The 12292-nt window shown below is 37.2% G+C and overlaps 1 protein-coding gene across 3 annotated transcripts in view; it reads right to left on the minus strand.

Annotated features, from left to right (window-relative positions):
• Positions 1-12292, minus strand: part of SLC25A13 (solute carrier family 25 member 13) — a 100146-nt gene that overhangs the window by 61007 nt on the left and 26847 nt on the right. For all 3 annotated transcript variants that reach the window (XM_071560752.1, XM_071560751.1, XM_071560750.1), the window contains 2 exons: positions 11381-11523; positions 4612-4727 (listed from right to left, as the gene is read on the minus strand). In XM_071560752.1, coding sequence (XP_071416853.1) covers positions 4612-4727; positions 11381-11523 — 259 coding nt within the window. The remainder of the gene's footprint in view (positions 1-4611; positions 4728-11380; positions 11524-12292) is intronic.

The following is a 12292-nucleotide window of genomic DNA, read 5'->3' on the forward strand; positions in this document are numbered from 1 at the left end:
TAACATTTTAGTTAAAAGTAAAAAAACAAACCAAAAATGAAATTCTTCACAAATAGTCTGAGAGGATTTCAAAAAGTGTTTTGAAGAAAATAAATATACTAACAAGACTACTTTACATGCTCTTGTAATTAAAAATGGCAATTAGTGCAAGATCCAGTACAAATAACAGAAAGTATCAGAGACTAAACAGGTTTTGCATTTGTAATGTTGTCATTGGGATCATCATATCTAGTCAGCTGTCACTTAAAAGCCAACAAATGTTTCACTGTATAGGTGACACTGTGATGTGCAAGCTAACACATCACTAGGTACAAATGGTTTCTGAGCAATTTGAACCAGCAAGGGAAATTTCACTGATAAATACTGAATATTGTAATTTATCAACTGACCAAAGTTTACAGCCCCAGCAATTTATTTTGTTGGTTCAGATTTAGCTTTTCCTTGCTTTACATGATATTGAGTGTACTAAGCTGGGCATCAATATGCTAGATGTTGTGGGAGAAATAAAAAGAATTACAGATTCTATAAGAAGAACCAAGTCATACTAGCAGTTACAGTGCAAAGCACAAAATAAATAATCCTCTATAAAAAAGCAAGAGCTACCTCATACAATCTGAATCTAATTATTTGGTCATGAAAGCAATTATGAAACTTGTGTAATAGTTCTTTGCATATTGAAAAAGTGTCAGAGCATTATCATAGAGGAAAAAACTCTGAAGATCATAACAATAGCTGTACAGCTATTTAAACCCCTGTTAAGAGCCATGTCCTTTTAGAAAGTTTACAAACAAGTATTCAGGCAATTCAAGTGTCAGATAAGTAAACAGGAGTGCTTAGTAAGATGCATCCTTAGTAATATTAGATAATGTGTTTAGATAACAACTGTACTGATATAATTAATAATGGAAGCAGAGACCCACAATAGCTGCTGCCTGCATGCCAATGAAGTCTTGTTTAGAGACAAAAGCAGAATACATTGCTCAATTCTGCAGCTGTTATGCTTAACAAATAAAAACCTGGGGGTTTGTTTTTGCTGGATTTGTGGGGAGTTGTTTTACTTTTTTTTTTAAATTAAAAGACTGACATTTTATAGTACACTCATATTTCTCAAAGAAGCACAGCATCCGTTTTGAAACAGCTTCCGATAGAATTAGATGACCTTTAAAAAAGAAAACCAAAACCATAAAATCACATACTATATCTCAGCTACATTCCACTAAACACAGGAGCAAGAATTTCTGCTGGTGGGAAATTCTACTTTAAACCAAATCAGAATTAAAATCTTCATAGATTCAACAACGTTTGGCAGCAGAGACTCAGGCAACCACATCTCTTTTTATACCTTTCCTTTCCCCGTGAGCAAAGCCAACACAGACAATACTTATTTTGCCCTTCACTAGGCCTGTGAGAACTGATACCAGACAAGTAAAATTCTAATCCCTGGATGTCACTGCTGTGCTATTCACAGCTCAAATTGTTAGGTCCCGTAATTTCACTTACCCATCCAAAATTAAAGATGAAGTTACAACAACTTACTTGTTAAACACTGACATTTTTTACCCAACCACCATGTCTTTTTTTAAATGCCATCTAGTAAAGAATTTCAAAGGGCTCTGCTTCTTTAATGAGGCATTAAAATACAGTCATATGACAAAAAAGAAACTCTACTAAGTCTCTTAAACCCCTGGACTTACATTATCAGCTTTTATGTGCCTGTCAACACTCAACAGCAAGAAGCAATGGTTTGCTCTTTGCCTCGAATTTAAAAGCCAGCTAAACTTCCTCTCACTTTCCTGCTGAGAGCTTTAACTCCTTGAAAACTGTCAAAGCTTTGACACTTCACCAGCAGGTAAATTTAAGACATGATGCAGTGGCCAAGTGTAGTCTCAATCAGCCACTGGCCACTAATTTACTAGTGGCCATTTAATTTACTTCAAAAAGCAATAAAGTAGAAATACTTCCCCTGCACACCCCCCTCCACATATCCACACTGCTTGCAGATCAGCCCTTTTAAACAGATACCAACACTGTCAAAGAACCAGTTAACTTGTGACTTGAAAGTGAAACATTTAAAACTGTAGAGATATCACCATATGGCTAAAATGCAAATGCATTTCCAACCCAGAAGCTAAAGTAATAGTGCAGCACTTGTCAAGAAAAGTAAGTGCAAAGTGTTGAATACTGGAACTTCTTTACCCAGATCATTTCTCTGAATATCCACATCCTGGATGTGAAATTTGGTATAAAAGCTCATTGACATAAAGCCTATTATTAATTCATTTTACAAAGGTATCAAGCTAAGTCCAGCTGTGGAAGAATAAAATTTGGACAATTTACTTAATAGAAAATGTGAAGTTCATACCTGGGAAGCCCTATATTCTGTTTGGTATAAGCTAAACTATTTTTATCATTATTTTAGTGTACAGGAAAACAATGACAGCACAGATAAGCCATGCTGTTTCTTTATTAAAAAAAATGAAATACAGACTTAAAATGAGATCCTTGAGATACTACTTAACAGCACTATACTGAAAAACAATCCTTTCCCTTTTCTTCTGTTCCTTTCACACTGTAATTCCACAGCATACAAAACCCCTATTTAAGTCTCCTAGTCTTGATAAAGACTTGATCCCACTCTCACTCAAGTCAATGGAAAAAGATCTCATAATTAACTTCAAAGATGCATGACTGGGGCATTGAGTGCCAATGCTACACGATGGTATCTTAATAATTTATTTATGAAAATATTAGGGAGGTTTTTCATAATGCTCTTTTTTGATTTTCAAAAAGCTTTGTTTTTCTTGTGATAGAAAATAAGAAACTAGCTTTATCTAAAGGTCAACCATTTCTGCTGAGAATGCACAACACTGAGACAGCTCTCCCAACCTTCCCACTCCAGGCATTTGCTGGGGTGGTAGCCACAAGGTACTATACAGAAATTACAAATATATTTATGGTTTCAAAGGGGGAAAGGAATTAGAAGAAAGATATCTGAGGTTCTGCCAATGTTGGCATGTTGCCTTTTCCAAAACCTTAAATACAGCCTGGCATGGGATTTTCTCTCATCACTAGAAGGACTTCAATGAACTTCAAATGCCAAAAAACCCCTTTGACTCACTGTGTCAAACCTCAAGGGAAGCACTTGACAGGAGGAAATACATGAAAAAGAATGCCAAGAGTTACAAAGTTATGTTGGACTGATTCAGCATTCAGATTAAACAGCTACAGTTCTTCCTAGATTATTAATGAGTGCTCCAAGCAACCGAAGGCTCTGAGGCAGACAAGAACCTGTACATGGCAGGCATTCCAGGAACCCTCGTTTGTCTTCTCTGGAACACAACCTTAGCAAAATACACGCTCCTTCATGTTTTAAAAACATGCTATCTCTCATTGCCTCTATACACAAGATTGTTAGACATAAAATACTTCCTACATCTGCCTAATTTTTTCCTGCAATTCTCGCAAATTTTTTAGCATCTGTAGTAACTTTTAAAGCATTGCACACAAAAAAGTACATATTTCACAATCTCAACAGACAACCAAAATAATGGAAACACAAAATAGACACAAGAAGAGACAGCAAGTCTTCTCACCTACTGCAACTTCAAATACAGATTTTTGGAGATGGTAGAAGAAATACAATGATGCTTCAAGCAGTCATAACAGAACCTTGTTAGTTCAAATGGAAAGGGAAGGGCTTTTTTAATGGAGCATAAAACAAGGGTGAGGAATACTAGGAAAAGACAGTGGATGTGTGAACCATACATTTCAGAAAGACAGAGTCAATGCCATACAATTTTCCTTTTACGTAAAACTGTTTAACAACTAATTAATAAAACTTGATACACAGGGATAATCATGTCCAAATGTAGATTAGAAACAGCAGTTTTATACAGTATAGGTACTTAGTAAAACAAATCCCCCATACTTTTTGAAGTGCAAGCTCAATATCTGAACTTACTTCAAACTGCTAACTTCTGAATCCTTTTTCCAGACAGAATGGCAGATAGTCCTGCAGATATCAAAAGCTGTCTCTAGGTAATCTATAAATAAACAGTCTCCTTGATAAAATTTTTAACTGGCCTGAGTACTTTTCATGTTATCAGTACAAACATCACATTTCCAATGCAAGTTGAATTTGGAGGGTGGGATGGCAAGGGGACATGTAATAAATAATTTATTACTGTAAAATCTCACAGAATAAAGTTTTAGGCCTTAAAATTCAGCCAGCTTGAAACACAGCCAATTTAAACAAAAAATAAGTCAGGATAATTTCAGACCCAACATTCACCCAAGTCTTCTGGAAACATTCCTGTGGCTTCACAATCATTTCCCATAGTCACCTTCACTGCTCTCCTGAAGACCTGCACAAGCATGTTGGGGAAGAGCAAAAGAAAAGTGACCAGTTCTCCAGAGAAAACCATGATTACCATGACTGTGGCTCCATACTGTGCACATATAAATGATTAAAATAATTCAGACATAAAACTGCTTAGTACTAGCACAGTTCCACTGCCAATCACTGAGTCTCCTACAGTAAATAGAAGGTGAAATAGTTTGGCATACGTAGAGATTTTTACATTAGGAATGTATACTTAAGAACAGGCTTACCAAAAGTAACTTCTCCTTTGCCAGTCTTGTCAAACAGCTGGAAGGCTACTATGAACAATGCATCTGGAGCACATAGGACTGACTCAAACGCCACAAACTCTTGAAAGGATATCAGCCTAGGGGATGAAGTACAAAGCAAGAGCTATGAAACCACTTGACTGCAAAATACTGAAATACAATATAACATATATTATACAAAAGAAATAAGAACACAACAAAATGTTATCCATAGGGATTAAAATTTATCCTAAAATGCCCTATCCCCTATGCTGTTAGGAGGCCTTTATATCGCTAGATGTAAATGTCTGTTAGACAAGAAAGTATTCCTCTCAGCAAGTCACAACAGAACATAAAATAAGCAAAACACTCAGTGCAGCTACTCACCTCAGCTTTAATGTCTCACTGAACTGCCCTCTGGGGAAGTCTACCTTTCTTCACTGGCAAGACAGAGGTAATAAAGACATAAGTAACTTCCTTCAAACCCCAGTACTTAGGGCTTTTGGAAAGCAAATCTATTCAAGACCTACATGCTGCCACTCACTTCAGAAGGAACCAATCAGAATGTGATATCTATTTGCTAGTAACTTATTAGTCATCCATCACGGCTCTAGAGTCCTGTGTGTTGAATCATAAATTTCAAGCAGTAGTCTGCATGTTATTCCTCAGCCCAAGAGCAGTTTACTCAAATTCATCATTACAGCCAGGTTCTCCATATGCAAGAAGAGTAGCAAAGCACAGATAAAAGCAAAGATGCCCTTGCTGAAGTTAGTTCATAAGCTTAATACTTAATTAGACAACTTGGCATTGTTTGCAACAGTAGATTTGATACAGCAAAAAGACCTTGAGCTGTTCTAATTTCTCTGGGTCACACACAAGAGTTCAAATGGAGATCAGACTTCTATTCTTCAAGAGGCAAAGGCAAACCATTCTTCTGTTTTGCTACTTCTCTAATGTCTAGGTTGTACAGTTTAAAATCATCTTCAAATGTGTGGCTGCAGGGCCTGCTGACAGTCAGGGAGACTTAAGATTGTCCTCTCTCAGGCTGCTGTATGTCAGTGTAGCCAGTGCGTAGCTTTAATGGGTTCACAAGGCAGAACGTGGAGAACAAAGGTTTATTTCTGAGAAGGACAAAATTCAGTGTACAAAATGTCAAGAAACACATACAAAACCACTTTTTTTTTATTTTATTGGAAACTAACTGTATCCTTAGGACTTTGACTCAAAATGACACTGCAACCAGTTCAATGAAAACTTCTGCTCAGTATGCAGTAACAGTGAAGAACTGAATGCTTCAACAGGTTGGAAAAGGCATACGTTCCATCAAGTTATGATGACCCATGACTACACAGCAATTTCCAGTCACCCTGTTTTAAAGGAATAATTTCAAGTCACCCAGAAGTGTGCTTGCTGCACATCAGCAGCTAAACATCCGCAGGGTAATAGAACCTGACTTCCATGAGAAACATCAAAACATGAGAGGAGAAACACAGCACAGAGAAGGTCTAAAAGCTGTTCTACTTACCTCTGTCAAGATATATGCAATAAATAAAAGAAATGTAGAGTATGAAATAGTCTAAAAACTAATTCTTGAGAACTTGCCACCATAGGTTATTACGTACTATGAGAAGTAAATTAAAAAAAACCTCTTCGGGTATTATTAATATTAAACTCACAATTGATGACGCCAGCAAACATATAAACATGCTTTAAGCTTTATTGGCAAAGAAGCCAGTGACTTATTATATATGCACATATTAGCACATGGGAAGCCATTGAATCAGTTACTTAAAACTCCTTGGTAGCTCTCCGTACTCCCCATTGTTAGACACACAATACACTGACATTCAGCCCTTAAAAGAAAGAAAACTTCATCTCTTCTAAACCAAAAGAATTTTTTTCAAAAGTAACATTTCTCTCAATTTTAAACCAATATATCACAACCTACCTAGTTTAGCATTTATGCATGTTTACTGTTACAATGTGACTTACAGTCTACAAAAGGTCATTATTATTCATTATTATTAAATAAATACCTGACAGAATAGTCAAAACACCCAAAGCACTGAGTTCTGGCCACAAAGATTATAATGCACACACAGAGAAAGCACAAAACAGGCAGCAGATGACAAGACTCTGGAATAAGATTGTTTGGAATTATAAATATGAAATCTCTGCCACCACCACTATGGTGAAGCCGCTTTTTGTGTGAAACAGCAACTAGCGCATGAATCTCAACAGTGATGAGATCACAGAAAAGAAATATAGCACCTACACCAGCAGAATCCCCTCACCATGCTAAGAACACATTCTGTGCTATCAGGCCTGGATTTGATTAAAAGTCTGCATTAACACTGCTACAACATTTTAAACCGGTAGAAGCATTCTTTAAGTACTTGGAAGCAATAACCCCCCTTAATAAGTCACAGATAGATGCTTAAAATAACCCTATATCCATTTTTTTAAAACAATTATTCATAGTACTAGGAAGATTAAAAGTGTACAAATTGTGTGGCTCTAGCCAGACTGTTAAAGAAGAGACATTAATATCTGCTGTGCCAGCTGAATTCAAATTAACCCAATTTTTACATGTTAATTAAACCAGCTATTTTCTTCTTATTGTATTTTTGCTCCCTAAGTAGACTAGCCTGCTAGTGATTCCCAACAGATCTATTCTAACAACAACGTATTCATTTACTTCTATTATGACCATACAATACAGTAACTGAGCAGTAATTTTTCACAGTCAATTACATGTGTGATTCTTAATGCTTAAAGATGCTGAAATAATGTGTACTACATAGCCATATGCTCACTTCTCTATGCTGCACAAGGGTAGTTGCCTGGGTAACACATTTTCTCTCCAGTTTAGCATCACCCTTTTGGGTTTACCGTAGTCCTTCACTGTATAACATTAGGTGTCATTAAACAGCACATATTAACATGGACTTCAATACAGTACTTAAGAGTTATTTTATCTACCTAAACAAGTACTCATTTATGTTACAAAAGCAGAAAAAACTGAGTGATTTTAACAGCGCAGAGAAGAAGCTGAAATGTTTATGAAATTTTATTTTGGTTTTGAAGATATTCTACCCAAATGGTCAAAGTCTTCCTTTACTCTCACATCCTCATTATCAGTGTCAATACTGCGTGATTTATTTGGGAAGGCTCAGACCTTAGTATTTGAAAAGCACCCCCACACAAAAGCTACAAAAACTGGGTATGGTGCAGCAAAGCCACTATTTACTGCTCTCTCCTTTCTTCTATGCTGCTTCTTTCGATGCTCACACCCGTGGTATCTGGACACCACATAGACATGATACTTTCCCACCAGAGAAAGTCTGCAGGTAGCCACGCAGAGAAAAAAGCCATTACACACTGTAGTAATACACATAAATGCAACGATGAAAAAGTTTATTCAGAAATCAATGCATATGTTTTTACTGTATCAGCAATTCAAACATGGTAACATAATGGGACACAAATTGAAGCTACATCTATTATTTTACACTGCAAGCTAGGTAAACTAAGTACAGTGTAAATTGGTGCATTAGAGGATAAATTTATATCCAATAATAATGGAAAATGCTGGCATTTCCAAATGTTATTTTTGAATACTTCGTCCTTTCTAAAAATAATGCATATGGTATTTCTCAGTAAAGTGTCAGTTACTACAGTCCAAACAGAGACATGCAGAAAATACTTATTTTGTTAGACAGATGTTTAAAAGTACAACAAAAAATTGAAAAACAATGTTACAGGAGGTAGGATGGAAAATGCCTGGCTTGTTGCTGATGGGCCTTGAGAAAGCCACTGTATTTTTGGGGAATTTCTGAGCCAGCTGAAGCCAAATAAAGCTTTTTTTTTGTTTTAACTCACATTAGCAATGAGAGGCTTAAGGCTAGGAACCAGTCAAGTTCTTCAATCTGCTTCATACAAAAAACAACCATGGAATATAATACTTAAAAAATCTGTGCTATTACCAATCAACTAGTTTGAAAGGTTTGTCTGGCTATGGACGAGGAAACTATTTCCTTTTCTTAGAGGAAAGCTTAAAAACACGCCTCCAGAAGAGAACAGCAGGAAAACCAACCTCCAAACAAACCTCTGTCCTGACTTAAGATGGAGGCAAAACTTGCTCCCATGGCAACAGATATTCAGTGAACAACAGAGTATGCCTTAAGAGGTCTCTTGCCTTTGTCACAACAGCAGCTTCTGTAGATAACTTAAAAATCCTTAATCTCTGGCAATGCAGGAATTGTGCTAAAGCTACATGAGATTTTGTCTACAGTAACCACCATGAGATTGTATGTGAGAGCTACTGTTCTCTCCATTTCACACTCATAACTTCTTCAGCTCTGGGGTAAGCAATTCTTTGCCAATTTATATGCTCTGCTTATGAGTCAGAAGCTCTTGTGCTGTCTGCCCTTCACCAATGAGACTTATCCAGTTTTGTATTTTACTCTGATTACACTTGGTACCTATACCAACCTCCTCACCAAAATCAGAAGAAATTAAAAAGCATTCTAAAGAGTGTGAGGAAGAGCCCTGGTGACCCTGGCTCAGACCCTTTCAGTGACAAGGGGTCAAACTCACCAGTCATGAACAACAGCTGCTTCTTCAGAGCAAAACACAGATCCAAGACAGTGGATAAATGCTTCGGGAAACATCCTAGCAGTATTTTACAGAACTGCACTACTTTAAGACACTAACACAGTAACAAAATTACCTTATTATTGCTCTTGCAAGAGACCTTCTATTTTATAATAGAAATAAAGCTAAATCATTGAACATTCTCTCATGGCCTTAAACATGTGTAAGTCTCTAAACACAGACAAATCTATTAAATATGAACACTAAGAAAAGCAGTTTTGTGCTTCTCTTTAAAACTGGGAGCTCTGGCCTGCCAAGTTGGAAATCATTTAAAAGGAGAAGACCAATGGGCCCTTTTTTTCACCTCTAGGAGATTTCAATGCCAGGAATCAAAAAGCAACTGGCCCTTGACTCAGATGATCATTCTGCAAATTACTTTACACACCACAAGAACAAGGTACAAATGTCTGGCCACATGGAAAAAAAATGCTACAATGCCAGATTAGAGAGATGGATGCCAATCACTTTCTGAACTTCCTCCATTCTTTCACATATTAGTGTAGCAGCTAAACAAAAAGACAGTTTGAATACCCGAAGATACCTTTCAAAGATACATAGAAACATGCAGTCCTCTGCCACTGCATGGTGTGGATTACAGAAACAATCCTTGCCCATGGCAGAAAGCAGCAATTAGAAGCCTCAATACTACAACACAAAACTCCTGCAAGATCACACCAAGTTATGAAATCCCAACTTGTCAACAAGTTTACATAGGCTACAGTTTTACATTTTGTTCTTCCTGACACCAGCTTCTGTTTGTGAGAGAGATCCAAATCACAAGGTGTGGATTATGCTCTCAATCTTATTACAAAACAGATTTGAAACCATGTAATTTGGAAAATGACATTTTTGCAGACATCGAACCTAGGGAAGAAATCTGAGAAATGCTTAACATTTTCAGTCAAACACTACCTGAAGCCACTGCTTTCTTGATGCCATCAATGTTACCAATATAACCTTTTACAGAATTCTTTTACCAAGGTAACAATCATCACATTAACTCATCTGCAAGGTTTAAGGTGCCCAGCTGCCACAGACATGAGACCAGCTGAGGAGAAAAAAGAGCACAGAAACTCTTGCAAAAATTTCCAGTTATGCTTCGATCTGTTCCCTAGGAAGTCTGCATTCTCTAGTCATGCTTTATTTATCTCACATTTTACTCTCTGCGACCACTGATATGAGTCATGCCAGAAATTTTCTGGTTTCTAAAAATGCCACAACTACACACTTTCAAGTCCATAGCTAATTATTCTAAAGTTTCTCTAAAGATACTTTAAAGGGAGGGTTAAAAAATACATTCATATGGGTGAGGAGGCAGCTTGCCTAGGCAAGTACCAGAACCAAAATCTAGGATAAAATATGAGGAAGATGGAGGGGTAGCTGATCTTGCAGATTGGCAAAGTCAGCCCTTCAAATGCAAACCATGTGCAACCAACTTCACTGCTGTCATCCCAAGGCTGCAGAGTGGCTCTCTAAGTACTTTAGCTACTCCTCCTCCCTCTTGAAGGAAAAAAACAGCAGCAAAAAGCCTTTAACAGTGCCATGGCAAAATAAAGCAGACTTTTTTCTAGGATCTCTTCCTACACCATCTAAACTTATTTTAGACTGCTATTTGAATGTGTTTGTGACAGATACATATAATAAACAGAGACAGAAAGACTCATGGAAGGAAAGAAAAGCAGGAGTTAGGGGAGCCAGCCAACAAACATGAAAGGTTCCATGAATTAAAAATACAGAGTAGACAGAAAATGGTTTGTGCTCCTAAATGGTAGGTGCAGCTGAAAACACTGTTTCTACTCTTGACACTTAAAAGATACTGTATTCCTTTATGTATCTGCAGGGCGAGGCAGAAGCAAAAAAACAAAACAAAATACCACCACCATTCAGGGATTAAACTTTTTGGAAGATTGGCTTTGTATTTTACAAATGATCAACAGAAAAAGGAACAAATAAACCAATCAACTACCAAGAAAAAAAAATCAAAAAGGAAGAAAAAACCTCAAACCCCAAAACCAAACAGAAAAAAACAAAGAACAAAAAAACAAAAACAAACAACTCCCTCCCCCCTAAAAAACCCATCCCCACCTAAACAAACAAAACCACAGAAAACACTTACCCATCTTTTGTCTGATCCACCACACCTGCAAGGAGCTGTACAGTGCTTGCATTTGGCAAACCATCTCCAATTATCTTCAGGTATCGTGTGACAAAGTCATTAGGAGACATGAAGAATTCTCCATTCTTCTCCACACTTGCATACTGTTAAATGAATACCATATTTAGTGCCTCAATACATCCTTCTCCAGGCATTTAATACCTAACCCTAACCCTAACCCTAACCCTAACCCATAGCTTCTAATCAGGAGTAGAGGCCTATATCACAGAAGATGACAATTGTGCTACAAAGAACCTTCAGTCTAGACACAAACAGGAAAGAAAAAGAGGGGAGTACTCAGGCAGCTGAAGACTTGACTTCCTAGTCACAGAATGGCAGATATATGATTTTTTGTTTATCGTGTGAACAATTTCTCCACGGTACACTAGGAATGCTCCAGTATCAAATACTCTTTTTGAAGTAGAACAGGAAGCACACACACATTTGCTAGCATTGCATGCAGCATCTCAGGCCCACTGAAACTCTTACAGTAGTGGGATACTCCAACATATTTTATTTATCTGAAACGACTCCTTTGTGTAGTCACTGTACTTAGGGATGAGAAGGTGGGGTTACACCCACAAAACGCCAGTGGAGCAAATGATCCCACAAGAGTGTCCACCTGGGGGTGCTGTTTAGAAGAACTCCACCTCACCATCTCCAGCCACAGCTGGTCACTATGGAAAGCAAAACCCAGAGATACTCCTCTTTTGTTGAAGTGCTGAAAGGAAGCCAAAGAATTGCATTTGCAGAAAAATGTAACAGAAAACAAGAACTTTCACAGTTCAGACACTAAGAAAAAAAAAATAGGCCTAACATCTTACCAAACTGCTGGCATAAATTACTCCTGCTTTAGACCACAGTTACTGGCAT

This window comes from Pithys albifrons, chromosome 7 (genome assembly GCF_047495875.1).
Source record: "Pithys albifrons albifrons isolate INPA30051 chromosome 7, PitAlb_v1, whole genome shotgun sequence".
NCBI classification, from domain to species: Eukaryota; Metazoa; Chordata; class Aves; order Passeriformes; family Thamnophilidae; genus Pithys; species Pithys albifrons.